The sequence below is a fragment of the Nesoenas mayeri genome (assembly GCF_963082525.1).
Source record: "Nesoenas mayeri genome assembly, chromosome: 2".
Lineage (NCBI taxonomy): Eukaryota > Metazoa > Chordata > Aves > Columbiformes > Columbidae > Nesoenas > Nesoenas mayeri.
The window spans coordinates 13458108-13475432 of NC_137543.1; the positions used below are offsets into that span (position 1 = coordinate 13458108).

General features: G+C 40.8%; 1 protein-coding gene across 1 annotated transcript in view; it reads left to right on the plus strand.

Annotated features, from left to right (window-relative positions):
• The window catches only part of TMEM65 (transmembrane protein 65), a 33165-nt gene extending 16746 nt beyond the window's left edge, over positions 1-16419 (plus strand). Inside the window, exons 2-7 of the mRNA XM_080339783.1 lie at positions 7853-7897; positions 9963-10030; positions 11266-11320; positions 12459-12501; positions 13930-14035; positions 15536-16419. Of these exons, the coding sequence (XP_080195909.1) occupies positions 7853-7897; positions 9963-10030; positions 11266-11320; positions 12459-12501; positions 13930-14035; positions 15536-15631 (413 nt within the window). The 3' untranslated portion in view covers positions 15632-16419. The remainder of the gene's footprint in view (positions 1-7852; positions 7898-9962; positions 10031-11265; positions 11321-12458; positions 12502-13929; positions 14036-15535) is intronic.
• The last annotated feature ends 906 nt before the right edge of the window (positions 16420-17325 follow it).

Below are 17325 nucleotides of genomic sequence, written 5' to 3' on the forward strand. Positions count from 1 at the left end.
AACAATATTAAATAAAGGGATATTATAATTGTATATATAACTCCCTAGGTATTCCGTGAGCGCTCATGTGTAGGCTGAACACCGCTCTATTTAAAGGCGATGAAAGCCGTCCACTAGATCAGATCTCTCTGCTTGTGTGCAGGGCTCTGATAACTCCTGTTAACAAATCGTTTGTGGTGTCCCACAGAATTGGTTTGCTTATCCTCTTACGTGAACACACACTAAAACATTTGAAAACCTCATCTCGTACCCGGATAATACGAGATCTTGCTTGTTTCCAGCTCAAAACTGTTGCTGCCCTACTGCTCAGCTGCAAAGGGGTGCAATGACTTAAACCAGAGGCACCCAAGAAGAATCAGTGCTGCCAGAGAAGTGCAGCACCTCGTCTAACTGGAACACAGACAACTATATTTGAATGAGATTAGTTCTACTCTGTTCGCCTGAAGTATTTATCTGGTCTTTTCCCATAGCTAGTGGAGAGGGTGTTAATAGCCCCAGGGGTAGATTCATCATCAGTTGGGAGGTGTTCCTCTCCCGGGAACTCATTTGTGGTCTCCAAGCATTGGAATGGGGAGAGTGAGGAGGGAATGAAGAGCCAACCTCCATTTGTGGTGAGGGGTATTACTTTGTTTTTCTGAGGCAGAGAGTTTGGCTCACTCCAAGTCAGGGAATTGCTGCAGCCAGTTTATTTCTTGGTGGCACTCAAGCACCTTATATTTTTTAAATTTCTGTTGTTAAATAATATGCAGCTATTCATATCTGGAATGCACAGAGCTCAATACCACGTTATTGTTCCTGTTCACTCTCCTCTCAATGTTACTATGTTTCTGGCATTTTTATGCAAACACTTCAGCTGTTTTTTTAACATTTTTGGTTTCTCTCTGAAGCAGGGAACTCCATATTTCTATCCACAACCTGCATCTCTATTACAAACTGCAAGTCCTTTCTGCATTGTCATCACTTTAACGAATTAACCCCCTTTCCAGCTGTGGTTTGAGACCTTGTTAAGCAAACCACTGCAAATCCCATTTGGGTATGAACTTGCTTGAGTGAAAATGAAAGGCTGACCTTTAAGTTTATAAAGCAGTGATAGGGAATTAAACTAGATCAGGAAAAAACTCTCCTAATGATGAAGAAAGTGATTCGAGTCTCTGGATACCTGTTTGCATTTTGTGCCTTTGTCTGGATTTCTGGTCAGGCTTTCTACCTTAGGTCTCTGCGTTTTGTTGAACATCTTTAAAAGGGAATGAATGGTCTGTCATGGTTTTGGAAGGGATAATAGAATAAGTGCATTGTATACTCACAATATTTGATGATGAGCATCCAGTAAAACTGCAGATAAAGTTGAAAGTAAATTCTGTGATACTTAAACCTAGACTATCCTGCATCTGGTGAAGAAATATTATGCATTTTTGTTGCTAAATGCATCTGTTCTAGGGAGTAACTACTGACCGCTAGATGAGGTGGTGCAGGGTAGTTATAGTCCAAATCGTATGGGTTTTTTTCCTTTGAAGCAGGCTTGCTGCATCCCTTGTGTGTGGCACTTAGCCCTGGATTGTCCTGGGGCCCATATGTCCAGGGTACCCACCTGCTGGGATGGGAACCATCCCTGAAATTGCTCGAGTTTTGTTCTGGAGGGTTGGTTGGCTGAGGCCAGGGAGCAACCAGCACTCCTGCAAAGCTCCTTCAGCACTTGGTCACAGAGATATAACAGCAGTTTCAAATAAAAGATGATAATGTCTTCTTCTATTTCAAGGTCTTTCAGGGAGGGAGATGGAACGTGATCACTGCGTAATTTTCTACAGTGTTATGCAGAGTATAAAAAAAAATAGCTCATGCCCATAATGTCCTATTTGTATTTATGCAGAATATTTGTTTGGACATAGTTATCTTTTCAGGGGTAGTCAAGAAATTTTTATTGTAATTGTTATCATGTCTGCTGCTTATTCATCTCTTGCTGTGCTTTACTAAGCTTTCTCTTCTTGTGTGCATGTGACTGGACGGGCTGACAGCCAGATTTATATTTAGCACTGCACGAGTCCACATCCTTTCATGCCTTAATTGCTGGAGTAGCAGGAAACCATTTGTGAGTTATAACAAATGATGCAGAACTTTTTTATTTGCTATCAACACATGGTTATTTTTTTTGCCCCATTTGGAATATTAAGGGAACCCAATTGAAAATCAATGGACATGTTTTTTTCAACTTTTGTGTTATGCTGCAAGTACTGAGATTTTTGCAGGTTTTGTTAAAACCTGGTGAGGAACAAAGGGGGTATGTGCCCTATGAGGTTATTCCATGAATGAACTTGTACATCATAGTCAGAATTTACTCTTAAAGATCCACTTCTAGAAAGCAAACAAAGCAATAACACACATCTCATTTCTAGGCTCCAATCCAGAATTTTGGGGATAAAGATCCCCTTCTGAACCCCCATGAGCAGGAATACCTCTTTAACGGACGCAGCAATTGCTTTGATTTCTTGTTCTGTGCTGGTGAAGCCTTGCTGTCTCCATTGCGTAGCTGAATGATTTGCTGAAGTGACCTGGACAGGCTTCTTGGAGGAAACCAGCGATGAATTTGAGACCAAACCCTCCCTAACTTCAAGATGAGACACAAACCTTCAGAGCCTGCAATGAGGTTAAAATGCATCTGGATCATTTTTTGTATTCCTCCTTCTTGGTATTCATTGTTGAAGCATTCGTCTTAACGATTTGGTCACTACCTAAAAATCTATAGAACAGTGCTCATATTCTTGTCTTAGATTTAACAATGCTCAGCTGTAGAATAGCCCTGGCCGTAGTACCTGTTGTCACTGTTACGTGTTTCCTGCCCTTGGGTGACAGTAACAGATTTAGCTATAAAATTTTACGACAGCGTTAGCTGCAATTTGAATAAAGCAAAACAATATGTGCCTTTAGGCTTGCAAGTTCCTTTGTATTCCGCTTCTTAAAAAATGGATGATTCAGGTAACGGTGATGACAACTTTCTGGTTTGGGGTTGAGTTTTGGCTGGTTTTTTTTACCAGCTGTCTCAATAAATGCACCCCTATTATCCACTGGTCAGCTGGGGGAGTTATCAGCTTAGAAGAATAATCTTAAAACTAAATTGCAAGTACTGTCTTGCTTTAAATTCGCTACAATTGGCAGAGTTAATTTAACTCGTTGGGTTTGGGCCAAGTTGTGGATAATGGTATTATTTATGTTGACAGTTTTGTATTCCCCTCTGGATTGTATCTATTAAAAAAAAAGGTAAATGTTTAGTTAACAAAAAAATGACACTGTAAATTCAAAAAAGATCAAGAACAGATTTAAGAGCAAATTAATTTTTTTTCTGCTCTCCAGACTTGGCTAATTCAATGTCCATGGCCTGTATTGCACTTGAACCTTGGTTTATAACTTCATTTATTGGTGATGAATGTCAGTTAGAAAATAGCAGGATTCCTTCCTCTCCCATTTCATTTCAGTCCTTCTGTGATAAAATGAATCCTGGTGTCTCATTCAGCACCGTGGCACAGGATCTTGTGAAATGCAATACTGGAGTACTTTAGGGTTTCTTTCCCAGAGATTTAAACCCTGAACTGCTGGATTCTGACTGAATTTGGTTCTTCGAAGGGGATTTTGCAGTTTGGATCTTTGGTTTTTTACAGTAAAAGAGGTGACGGGCCTGTTTCCTCTGCTGTACTCTCTCAAGATTATTTTTTATTTTGCTGAGCCTTGAAAATTCAAATAGTCAGAACAGCTTCCTATGAATAAATACTCTATTCTGAAATACGTTTTGCTATCTAGAGTTTTAAAATAATTGCTTTAAAGACATTTTTTTTGGCTCTCCATGAGATTTGTTCCCCAGTGCCTTCGTATCTTTGCGGAGTTTTAAAGTATGTTATGCTTTAAAGTGGTGGCATTGGAAGTGATTCTGGAAAAAGGTTATGAAATAACAGTGGTTATTTAATTCTTTCTGCTGTAATTCTGGTTTGTGTTTGTTTCTTTTCCCCTCCCTGTGTCCCAGGCTTAAACTAAGCCTTGGCCCCTGCGAGCAGAGCCGAGCTGGTGCAGGCGGAGCTCTGATCCTGCCGGGGCAGACTGTGCTTCAGCCATCAGCGAACGCTTCTTTGTGCTTAAAGGCTGGTTTTGGTGCTGCACAGCTTCGTCCTTGAGCCTTGTCCTGCAGGGACCGTGTGACGAGGTCCTGAGCAACCTGGTTGAGTGGTCCCTGCTCTGAGCAGGCTGGGCCTGGATCCCGCTCCGGGCTGGAGACGCAAGTCCTGGCCCAGGCAGGGAGGGTGTTGGGACTGGAGCTTCCCACCCTGGACCTGGAGTGGGGTTGACCTGCACTTCGTTATTGGAACTTCTGTCGCACTGCTCCTATCCTATCTGGAATATTGTGTCCAGTTCTGGGCCCCTCAGTTCCAGAAGGACAGGGAACTGCTGGAGAGAGTCCAGCGCAGGGCAACAAAGATGATGAAGGGAGTGGAGCATCTCCCTTATGAGGAAAGGCTGAGGGAGCTGGGGCTCTTTAGCTTGGAGAAGAGGAGACTGAGGGGTGACCTCATTAATGTTTACAAATATATAAAGGATGAGTGCCATGAGGATGGAGCCAGGCTCTTTTCGGTGACAACCAATGATAGGACAAGGGGTAATGGGTTCAAACTGGAACACAAGAGGTTCCACTTAAATTTGAGAAGAAACTTCTTCTCAGTGAGGGTGACAGACACTGGAACAGGCTGCCCAGGGGGGTTGTGGAGTCTCCTTCTCTGGAGACATTCAAAACTTGCCTGGACACCTTCCTGTGTAACCTCATCTGGGTGTTCCTGCTCCGGTGGGGGGATTGGACCAGATGATCTTTCGAGGTCCCTTCCAACCCCTGACATTCTGTGATTCTGTGATCCCTGTCTCATTAGTATGTGTGATCCCAGATTTTTTTTCCCCCACATTAATTTGTTTCTCAATAATGAAGGAAGCTGTATGTCAGCCACTCTGCCAGGTCAGTTTAGTGAGAGGCTCTTTTGGAAAAGAAAGCCCTTATGGATGTGACAGGAGGATGCTGTGACCCACATGAGAGTTCCCTGTGGCTGGGCAAGAGCAGTCTGGTCTCCAGAGTGTGACCCACCATGCTGTCCTTAGGGACCTCTCGTAACATTTGACTGCCCTAGTGCTGTTGGAGCACCTTGGGTGCCCTGCTCCATATAAGGGGTATTTAGCAGGAATCCCACACTACCAAAGCAGGTTAAGTCAAAGATTAAGTAGTTTTTGCTTATGTTTGAACCCCTGTGGTTTCCTGCTACCTTGTTCTAACTCATCTCTCCTATGTCCCCAAAGCAGTGTCTCTCAGCCTCCCTCCCTTTAAATCCATCCTAAGATAGTGCTTGATTTATGCTCCAAAGGGAGGAGGTTTATGTCCTTTTTAGTTCATTTGACTTGAAACTCCCATTATTCATAAAGGCAAAAGATTATTTTTTTTCTCCTACCAAATACTTGTCCTCAATTCCTCCCGTTAGTAATGAGTTTCTAAAATCAATTATGCAGTGGTTTTTAGCTTTTTTAAATAGCTTCCTAGCTACACTGAATGGAGTATAATTATGTAGACTGCCATGTATTATAAAACTCAAAGATCAGCTGTAGTTAAATCCACGAGACTGATGTTCTAGAGCTTGGTAGTATTTTGTGACAAACCAAATAGTCTTCTGTGTTGGTACCCAAAGTTACTTCACTTGGGAGTTATCTGAACTAACTAGATATTGTAATCAGGGCAAGCTGTGAAACAATGTCTTCCTCAGGGGTAAATAGTGTTTCCTGGAAGTTTATCTATGCCATTACAGCTTTTTATCATTAAATCCTTGTATATGGAGAACTAGACTTGAAGAACAGATGGCACTTGAGCGGGGATGGTTTCAGTGGCAGTGTCACACGAAGCCAAGGACCCAGGCTGGTCCCATTGGAGCAGAAGGCTGTGGAGGGCAACGCTCTGTGACTTCTTGTGCTCAAGCTTGTGGGTTTGGGTTTTCATTGTGTCCTTGGTACCAGGAGGGGAGGAAAGCTTCATCACGAGTGTGACATTGCTGATGTATTTTGTCTGGCCACCCCCAGGGCACTGATAGCTCTTGGAAACTGTGGCTTTGGTTAATCACTCTGGTTCAAAGTCGCTCTGGTTCTCCCCAGTGTGGTACAAATTTTCTCCCTCTGGTCTCTGAAAAAAGCTGCTGAAAGGGCAGTGCTGGTGTGTACAGACAGCGCTCTCTTTTTCCAAGCTTCTGTCAAAGCTTTGCTTAAGCTGCCAGGATGGAGGGACAGCATACATGACAAGTTTGTGTTGTTTGTGTTGTTTGTGTTGGGGAAAATGGGTCCCATCCCCAGTCCCATCCTTCCTGAACAGAAGCTGAAAACTTGGGTCTGGCTGTCGGGCCCCAGCGATCCCTGGGGCTGTGGAAGTTCAGCTCTTGCACTGCTCCCCTCTGTTCACCATGGGATGTTCTGTTCTTCCTCCAGCCTGAGGTTTGGATCTGTGAATTCCTTGACATCTTCGAGGGTAAAATAAAATATTTCTCTAGGATTTGGCCTGTACTTCTTCCAGTTGTGTGATGAGAACAGGTGTTTGTAGCTCAGGTAGCTCATCTCTTGGGTAGAGGGAAGAAGCAGCTCTTCAGTAACTGCTGAAGCTTGAAAGTTGTTACAGTTTGACCTTAAATTCATGAAATTATTTTGCAAGTCAGTGTCCTGGTTGACTGAATACTGGTGTCATAGTTTAACCATTTTTTTATGTTTTCAAAGTTAATTTAAGTGAATATTTTAGTTTTTTCCTTTACAATAACTTGGAATATAGGAGGGACTTGGGTGCAGGGAGACTCACTCTAGTCTGCACAGTTCAGCGAGACACTAAGATGATTTATAGCCTGTGTTTTACAGTGTTGTATTTTCATGTACTTGGCTGCCCCAAGTAAAATTTGAATACTTGAGGTAGCATTGTCAGCTCCTCTCATGTTTTACCATTTTTTACCTTTGCCTATAGCAGTTATTTAATTGAAAGTAGGGAAGCAACGTGTCAAAAGCTTAGGGTTGTAATACTGGAAGATATTGGGGCAACTTTTTTTTTTTTCTGCTTTTCTTATGCTCAAAATTCACATTTAAAAAATAAAAAAGCCAGAAAAAACTGTAACACGTAAGTGTTGCTGCTGTGGTCTGTGCATCTGCTCTGTCAGACTGGGTTGGCTCATGCCGAGCACTGTCAAGCTCAGGAGTGACGTCCTGCTCCTTCAAACCCTTAATGGTTTGAGGCCAGGATACCTGAAACACGCACCAAAGGACCAGATGTGACCTGCTCTTGCTGAAATCACTGACCTCTAATGTTCTCTTAGTATTTCTCTTTTATTCTCGTACTAGCTGTTAAAAGATACCCTCTGTCAGAACATAAGCGGTAGGGGGTTTTTGCAGATGTCTCTGGAGGAAAGCGGGTTGTCTGCTGCATGCTTAGAGGACCTCTAACGACAAATAAGAAAATACAATTCTGTCTGAATATCCTGCTTTTTTTTCTAATTTCAGTGTGTTTTTCTAATTTTCAGAAATAAAAATAACTATGGGGCTGTTTCTAATATGCGCTGTTACTTTGCATAATCACTTATACCAGTTTAATCTTCTAATATCATTCTAAGAATTTTTGGCTCTTAATATCATGTTATCTTTTGTAAAAATAATTAAAATGTAGATGTGAAGCATTTTTCTTCAAATTTTAAAACTGTTACATAACATAACTGTGGGGTTTTTTTGCGTGCTAGCAATTTGGTAAACATTTTATAATATAACAAACTGAATTTACGATGAACCAGCTAACTTTCTCATTTCATTTTGACTTCTCTAGAGAAGTTGGAGGTTGCACCACCATCTCCAGGACAACTGAGACATGGTAAAAGAAGAATGTTTGTTGAATGTGGTTGGGTCCTTGTGTGGTCTGTCTGAGTTGCTTCGTCTTTCTCCTGCGAGTGCTGCCTTGTCCCTATCTCTGTCCTGTGGAGGAACAGAAAACCAAAGCGAGTGCCAGCAGGCATCCTGTATTTCTGTATTTCATACACCTCAGCTGGAGGATCCACCATTTAGAGAAAGTAGGACAGAAAGGCGAACGAGAGCACACTGTTCAAAGCCAGCAGCAAACCTTGTTTTTCTGAGCCGTGCGGTGTCGATGCTGCAGCACCTCGTGGGGGTTTATGGTGTTTAAGCTTGAAAGTATTGACTTCCTTCCTGTCGCTTATATTTTAAATGAACCAAGAAGTGGGATAAAATTGCAGAGAAATTGCAAATAGATTTAATATTCTTTATAATACCATTGTTATTCAGATTCTGTTTTAGTTTCCAAATCAGTGTATTTTTGTGGTTTTATATTCTCTCAGTGAGCAAATTAATTTAGTTGAACATTTTTGTGTTCTAAGTATCTGCACTTTTTTTTTTTTGCCATAAACCCTATGGGTTCCAAAATTCTGTCAGTTGTCATAAGAATACGAGCTCCAGAGTTCGGTGCACACATCTTGAAAATACTGGGCATACCTTTCTGCTTTTTTATTATGTTTTCGGGCGGGTTTGTCCTGTGGTGGTTTAAAAAAATATAACAATAATTTGGAAAATGTCATACATTCTGTGCTTTAGTCTTTTAACACAGGCAAAGAAGGGATGTGTATTCTCCCAAAGTAGTTACAGAAGTCCAAACATGTTCTAGTGTCTGAGCATGAAAGACCTTCTATGTGACTTTGGTTTTTATACGATCATGGAGTCATGTTGTCTGTAAGAAGTAAATCGAAAAGGGGCTTATACTGGTGCTTTGTGGGGTTTTTTTGCATATATGTGTGGGGCTTTTTGTGTGTGTTTTTGTTGGTTTGTTTGGGGGTTTTGGGGTGTTTTTGGAGGGGGGGGTTCACATGGCCGTGAGGTTCATGCACTTTTCTTTCTTCACTATTCCTACCTTTGCATCTCTGTTAGTTTATTAAATGCAGGAATTGCATTTAATGAAGTGTGTTGGGGGGTAAACCCAACTACTAAATAGCCGAATGCTTTTTAAATGTTAAAAAGTGAAAAGATGTAACTTTCTAAGCTCTATTTTTAGACAAGTAGTTCATCCCCGGTGCTGCATTTAGTTTATGATGCTTGCACCTTGAGACTCAGCTGGAGGCAATTCCCTGCAAATTCAATCTCCATCAGTAGCTTACAAACTAAAACCTCAAAGAGAAAATGGAACAGGGCAATAGAAAATCTTTTCACGTAGGATTTATTTGGAGTTTCAGGAAGAAAAAGAATAAAATGCACAAAACAAAAGTTGGAAGTTGATGTCTTAATGTATTGAGGAGCAGCTTCACGTCTAACTTGTCCTCATCATAGTGCCCAAACAAAATCAAGACACAGAGATAATTAATGCTGTATGACACACGAGGGAAAAGCACCTCAGCATTTGCAGATTTAGCTGAAGGAGTTTTGATAAGAATTGCCTTGCTCCAGGCAATGCTTCTAAAATGCGAATTATTAGGAAGATGTGAATAAGATGGAGCTCTTGCACAGGAATAGAGGGACTTGCAGAGAAAAGCGCTTTATTTTGAGAAAGAGAAGAACGCAGGGGATCTGCTGAGACAATTTGGCATTCTTCAGTGATGCTGGAACATTGGTTGGAAGGACTGTAAATAGTATAAAAGTTTATGTAGTTTTAAATGTTTCTCGTAGGCACTAGTAGACATAAGTGGCTTCCATCCAAATTGTACAAGTATTTGCACAAAGGTGGTTTAGCTGGTTCATCACAAGCCATTAGTAGCGTGTGTAGCAAAGGGTTTTACCAAATCTGACAAAAATGAAAAGGTCACTAATAGTAGTAGGAAAAGGATTTGACGTATGTTGTCTGTTTCTCTTAAAGGCAATATCAGACCGACATTTCAGTTGTTTGTGTGAACTGTCTTATAAATACTTATTCTCTCTTTGTTGCTTATTTCTTGTAGTGTTCTTCCACAATGCATTACCTTTTGTAGGGTTTGGATTTTTGGATAATGCAATTATGATTGCTGCGGTAAGTTAATTATTAAATTCTCTCATCAATTCAGCATGATTCCTGTTGTTCAAGGAGTAAACGAGAGCTTCAGGAAGACTCTGCCTCTGTTTCTATATTTGTTTTTCAAAGAAAGTGCCCACACTCTATTGAGCCTTTGCAGAATGCAAAGGAGTGTTGTGACTAATTTTACTGAATTGAGAAGGGGCTTGGTTTTTTTCTTCTCCTGACCTGTGCAGAAAGACACATTTATTATCCTGTATGTAGTCAATACATTATTTTTGTACATACTGATGATAATGTGATTGTCACGTGTTGATGAATAGGTCTTCTGGGTTTTTACTGATGTGTTGCTTTCTGCTGAGTGATGCAGGCGATTCAGTGCTGATGCTGATTTGTACTGATGCAGACTGACATGCCTGAGTAACACTCCTTTCCTGTTCATTTGGAAGATGAAATGGGCTAGTGAAACGGGGAGATGGATAAAGGCCAAAGATACTGTTCCTTGGGTAGAATTAGTTGGATAATTCAGGTGGAAACAGACTGCAGGACCCACTGGGTCTCTGGTCTTGCTCCTGCTCAGGACCTGGTTAAGGTCTCTGCTCCTGCTGGTCTCTGGTTAGATCTTCTCAAACCAACGTCAGCTCTAAGGTCACACCAAGTTGTTAATGATTTTATCCTGTTGTTCTTTAAAAGCTTTAAGGGCAGAGATTCGAAAACCTGTTCCAGTTCTTGACAGCCCTCGCAGTATAAAACATCTTCTTAAAACTGGAACGTGTCTTATTTTGATTCATGCCCGTTGTCTCTCTCCCTCATGGCACATGGTGCTGTTTCATTGTGCGGTTCAGTGGGGTTTTGTTTCTTCAACTGCAAAAATAAGGATCCATGATACTGCATTTTATTAGGTTGCTCAGTATGTGTAGAAATTTGCATTGAGAGCTGTGCATTAAGCTAAGAATTACAGTGGGGAAGGTGGTATGTAGAGAGAGGGACTACAGTTCTGTCCATTACGTGGCCGCTATGAAACAATAGAAAATATTAAAAGAATATCAGAAGTAGGCTCTTGTCCTAGGGAGAAATGCACATGCCAGGAGGGCAGGAGCTCTGCAAATCTAGTAAAAGTAATGGCCATTTATCCTTTCAATTTTAACATAAACAAATGTAAAAAAACATAAGCAATACTTTTGCCAGTTGAATCAGTATCATCTGTTTTAACTCCAAATCCTTCAAATAATGAAAAACCTCTTATTTTTCAGGGAACGCAAATAGAATTGTCAATTGGAGTTGTCCTAGGAATTTCAACTATGGCAGGCAAGTAATAAAAGTGTAATATGTATAGAATAAGAAGGCACATGCCTACATTTTAGTCTGATCATGGGCCACGGGGCTGGAAGTGCTTTTTCCTTGGTCTTGCAGCTGCCTTTCCTCATAGAGAAACAACCTGTGGTCGAACCCAGGACATATTCCATTTGCAGAAACAGAATTTCAGTTCAAAGAGCTTTTGAAATGCTTGTTATCAGTTTTAATCTTAAAAATTTGAACCCCGGGTCACTTAGAAAAGTGTATTTGCATTTGTGTAACGGAACTGCTCTGAATGCCCTACGGTCTGATACCTATGTATGTGTATATATGTGTGTGTAAGTTGCTGTTTGCTTGCAGTGTTCAGATCAGATCAGTGCTGGGATCCCATTGCTGTCCCGGTGGGCGGTTTTGGTGGCTTCTCTGCCTCCCGGTGATACCACAGCCCAGCAGCCGCCCCCCTCCTGTACTGGCCCAAACTGATAAGCTCAGCTTTGGTGCCTCTGCAGTGTCAGAGGGGAAAATAAACTGCTCGTGGATCTGCCAGCTGCAGGTGTAGCATTTCTCAAAAGCACACAGATAGCTTAACTAAAAATGAATAATTTGGAAATTTGCAGCCCTCCATTGTGATGCAAGACAGAAACAAGCTTATCTCACCCGGATCTGCAGTGTTTTAAGTATATTCTTCCCAAAGTGACACAGTTTGTGCATATTTTGAATTTTTTTATCCAAGCTACATACATGAGTAGCAGCTCCGTCCATTTCCAGTGGTGCTGCCCCCGCAGGCACCGGAGGCCTCGCGTGATGTCCCGTGTTAGCTGTGGCAAACCACGTGTGGCCGTTTTTAACTCCGATCTGAAAAGCTGTTACCTCGATTTCCAGGTGTCAGTGTTGTCTTTTTCTATTTGTGAAGGTTTCTTTATCCTAGTTGAGAAAAATAATTACACGTCCTATTACTGTTCGGCTGCTGCTGTTACTACAAGCTCTAACGAGGTCAGAGGAAAAGCTCCAAAATAAAATAAACTGACTTCTAATCCTTTATGTAATATATACTGATAAGAGTGAGGGTCACCCGTGTGGAGGGAAGGGAGCTGGTTGGTTTTGTTTGTAGTCAAAATAATACTTTGCCACCTTCTTCTTTTCCCTCCAGCTGCTGCGTTGGGAAACCTTGTTTCAGATTTAGCTGGACTGGGGTATGTCTGAATTTGTTTTAAGAATGTATTTTTTCTTTTTCCTCTCTAGCAAACCCTATTGGTGCTACCGAACTAAAACAAACCGCTGAAATGGTTTTATTTTTTTACCTACCTTTTGAATTTTCAGTAAGCTACATGGCTGTAGAAATGTATTCTGCCCTTGCTAACAAACAGTTGGGATATTAGGTGGTTCTTACCGAGGTTAAAACTGCAGTGCCGCAGTTTTGAAAGCTTTCTGTTATTACACCATTAAATATTCTAAGTGGTAAAATTAAGATTGGCGTTTAACCCCTTCATTGTATTATGCAGGTATTACTTCTAAGGAATTATGAGAATTTTTGTCACAAAAAAGTACATTTGTTAAAAGTACGTGAGCCATGTATTTTCATGCACATTTCAAGGAGAGACTGAGCAGAACATCATCTAAACGCTCAGCTCTAAAGTCACTGAGTTGGAGCTCAATGTGTGTTAAATGCCTTTGAATAGGAGCTGAAAACCTGTGTTCAGATAAAGAAACTCAATTAAGCTCTCAATTCCAACACCTTTTTGAGGAAAACCACGTAACAGCGACTGTAACTGTTCGCAGGCTGTGAGAACTGGGAGGGTTTGTTGCAAGAAGATTGGTTGTGTTTGTTCCCTTGTACAGTCCCGGGTGCCTGAACCGTCCCGGGGGGCGCTCGCTCTGTTCCCAGAGCGGGGCTGCTGAATTAGAGGTGTTGCTGCTGAACCAGTACAGACACTGCTGTGAACAGCTTGGAAAAACATCGGTTTTGTGATATAAAATACTATTGTGATAGAATAGGTATTGTTATTCTATCACTATTGTGATAGAATAGGATAGAATAGGTCCTTAGGTATTGTTATGCCTAGATCTGAAGACATTTCCTTCTCCTCAGATATAACAATTATTATATATCAGGAATCTTTCCAGATCTAGGCATACCTACCCATTGCTAAGAAGCAACAAATACATCTGACATAAACAGATGCAGCTGACTTTAAAAAAGGAAATTTCTGAGTAATTGCTATAAGTAAAGCTGTCTCCTGTGCCTCTGTTTTCCCACTTTCCCTCCTTTTTTTTTCTATGAAGATAACCAAGCTTATTACTAATTAGTGTGTGAGCGTGGAACATTTCCTTTACTAAAGGCTATTTATAAGCTGTGCTAAAATACAGTAGCGTTCATGCCATCAGTGTCTTACTGCATCACATTTTTTCTGGAAATATTACATATTAAATCAGTGAGAAAATTAGTTACTTTACATTGCAAAATATGGCCAGAAGTCTGAACGCTTTCCTGTGTTTACCTCTCAATGGCTTTATGACTCTACCGAAGGCAAAGCTATTCATTTTAAGTGCTTCAAATATTTCAAAATCCTCACTAGAAGGTGATATCAGATCCAAAATCATTTGTTCGTATTTTCTTGCAGCCTTGCAGGTTATGTAGAAGCTTTAGCTTCACGACTGGGTCTGTCAATCCCTGACCTGACGCCCAAACAGGCCGATATGTGGCAAACGCGTCTCAGTGCACACTTGGTGAGTATCCTGCGGGCAGGCGCTGTTTGCGTGGACCTTTTTTGTTTAATGTGCCATAAATCCTTTTTGTCGCTTTTGCCATTAAATACATAGTGTCCACTGATAGTTTGCACGTTTCCTGGAAGGTTTGGTTGTGAGCAGATGTCAGGGAGCATCACGAGACTGGATTATTATGGGCTTGGGTGTGATTTTATCTGCAACAAGCAGTGAGTCACTAGTAACACAGACCGTGTCTGCAGTGCAGATACCTGGGCTGAGCTCTGACCGCTGTGATGACACCGTTTATTTGAAAGTTATAACCCCTTAGGAATTTACTCCTATAGGTTCTTTGTGAAATGCTTGTTACTCATATACCTGTGGTAGTATGTATTAGTTTCTAATATTCTATAATTAGCTGGGATATGGGATTAGCTTTCTCCTGGGTAAACTTTAAACATTTGAGTAATATTCACTGCCTGGGTTTACAGTTACAGAACACTTATCTTGCAGATTAATTTTCAGGATGATGACTTAATTAACATTTAAACATTTGAAGCAGTCCCACTTCAGCAGTGAGAGCGTTAGTTCATTTTGATTAAAGAAACAGATTATAAGAAACCGAGTAAAGAAACAGATACTTCTCTCAGTTTGCCAAAATGAACCTTCACGGGGAAAAACACCTTTGCACGTTTAAAGGAAGAGAAATAACGCTCGCTGAGGAAAAGCAAGGAGAAAAAGAAGTCTGCTTTTAGCAGTGGTAGATGAAAGCATTGAGCCGGGAAGAACTGGTGTGCGGTCAGTGCGCTGCCCCCTGGTCTGCCCAACACCCCAGGTTGCTGGGAGGGAGCTGAGCCTGTGGCAAAGCCCCTCATTGCTCTGCCGTTCATTACTGCGCTTTCTGAGCGTCTTAACCTGCATGCTGGCATTTTGCGCTTTTTTCCTGCTGCCTCAGGTTTCTCAACACTACGCACCTACTGCTGGCAATGTGGTTTGGATTTTACCTTTTATTTCTTTCCTTTCTTGTTGACTTTTATATCTAGGTCAATTGTGAAATCTCTTCCAATGCTTTTTTTCCCTCTTGTGCTTTTGCAAACCATCATGTTTGCAAGGAATTCTTCATTCCTGACTTAGATAATTTGCGTTAGATACAAGCAGATACATTTATAATTGCACCTGAAACGTGGTGTAGTTGTTTTTGTTTCTTATTTTCCCTTCCCCATATCCCTGGCCATCCAACTAACCCTTTGAGTCTCTGTCTCCTCCCTTTCCACCTGTGCAGCTCTTCGTGGGTCATTCCCCTCCTCTTTATTCAGAATTGTCTTTTATCACGGCCCACACTGTCTCTAACCGTGTCATATCTGTCTCTCATAGATTGTGTTTCTAGTCTGCATGCTAAGAAAAATGTGACTCCCAACCGAAAGCCAGAACAAAGGGTCTGTTTTCCTGGTTGTGTTGATACTACACAACAAATGAGTAACAACTGATCAGTGAGAACTTCATTTTTTTCCCCCCTTTCTCTAGGGCAAAGCTATTGGAGTGACCATTGGCTGCGTTTTAGGAATGTTTCCTTTGTTGTTCATTGGCGATGAGGAAGAAAAACTGGAAGAAAAAAATTAACCTTTTTACAAGACATATACAAATGTAAACTACTGTACCTCAATTATTCAATTACGCTGTCAATATTTAGGAATTAACAGACAGTAAAAAATGTATAGACTTGGGAACAAAACCTTCAGCATGTCGTTTTATGGAAACACTAATTTATTGTGGCTTTGTTGTGTTCAGTACTTATTTTTATAAGATATCATCTAACTCTTTATTTAAGTGTAAATTTTTGAAGTGTTTTCACTTATGGCAACTGATGTTTACCACTCTCCCCTTCGACCTTATTCTTGAATGGATTATTACTTTAATAATCCACCGTGGATGACAGCATCACTCGAGTTGCATATTGGTTGCTTAACAGTTGTAGCTGCATGACAAATCTCACTGCTGTTCATCAGGTCCTTCAATGCAGATGATTCAGGAGGTCAGTGATGAGTGATATGAAGTCCCTCACTTTGCAGGGTGACTGGTTGCCCCCCCAGCCATCATTTTGCACGACCTTTAGATATTTCAGTGACCTACGACAGTCTAGTTCGCGTTTTTTTCACTGTCTCTGAATTGTCTTCTGAGATGATCATTTTAATGCTTTGACAAGGTAAGTGTTTCCAGTGCAGGCTCCCTACCAAGTCCATTTTTAAATGGTGTTTTAACACCTTCTGTATTTCATATTTGTGCCTTTTTTTTTTCTGCTTTGTAAACAATATTTTGAGAATTAAGTTGAGAGATCCTTAAAGTTGTCATCCTGTGTTTTGAGTGTGGCATTAAAGAATTCAGACCAACTGTTTCAAAACCACAACCAACTTTTTCTGTTGTTCTGCTTAAAATGAGGTGTGGGTAGTTGATTGGGTGGCTGAGGCTGGGGAACACTTCAGGGTATGGATGATTGCTGGCATTGCAAGTTCATAATGGGTGGTTCAATTGAAACAATAGTGTGGCATCAGTCTGGATTAGAGGACCTGATTTGCAGATTGTAACTTTGTATTTTAAGATTAAGCCTTTGCTATTTTGTTAATTTTTGCTGTGAGACAATTAGTAAAAAAAACCCCAAACAACAAAAAAGGAGACGCAAGGCCTTTTTACTTCTTTTGCCTTTTATTTTTGCAGTCTTACCTGGTGCATTATGGATCTGACAGTTCAGTCACATGTAACTGTGCTTTTTTTATATGGTTATGAATAAATTGATTACAACTATCAAATATTCTTAATATTTCGGGATCTGACTTGCCAGCAGCATAATGCTAAACTGATAACTGTTACTTAAAAGAGAGGGTTTCTTATCTGCTTGGATACCATTTGGAGAAGACACTAAATAGAGAGGCACAGCCTGGGCACTTTGGAAGTTTTAGTGCTGGCATTGTTAGCGCTACTGAAGTCCCAGATGACTTTTATTTGCTGTAGGAAAGCCTTATTGTAACATGTATGTTTTATATAGCTCATTGCTTATGTCTCGGTCATAAATCAGATTTCTGTGTGTTCATTTCTAGAAGCTCTTTAACAGCAGTACTGAACTTTGACATCAAGCTTTAATGAAGGTGACAGTGTTGCATCTGGGTTTGGAAAAGCAGACTGTGAAACCTTGCAGTGAGTACTTGTAGTAGCCTTTACTGTACTCTGTAAATGAAACCATGAGAATCTAGACCAAACTGTAAAACTGAAAGAAATCTCAGCCGGACAAGAATAGAACTGTAATGCAGATGAGTTTTGGA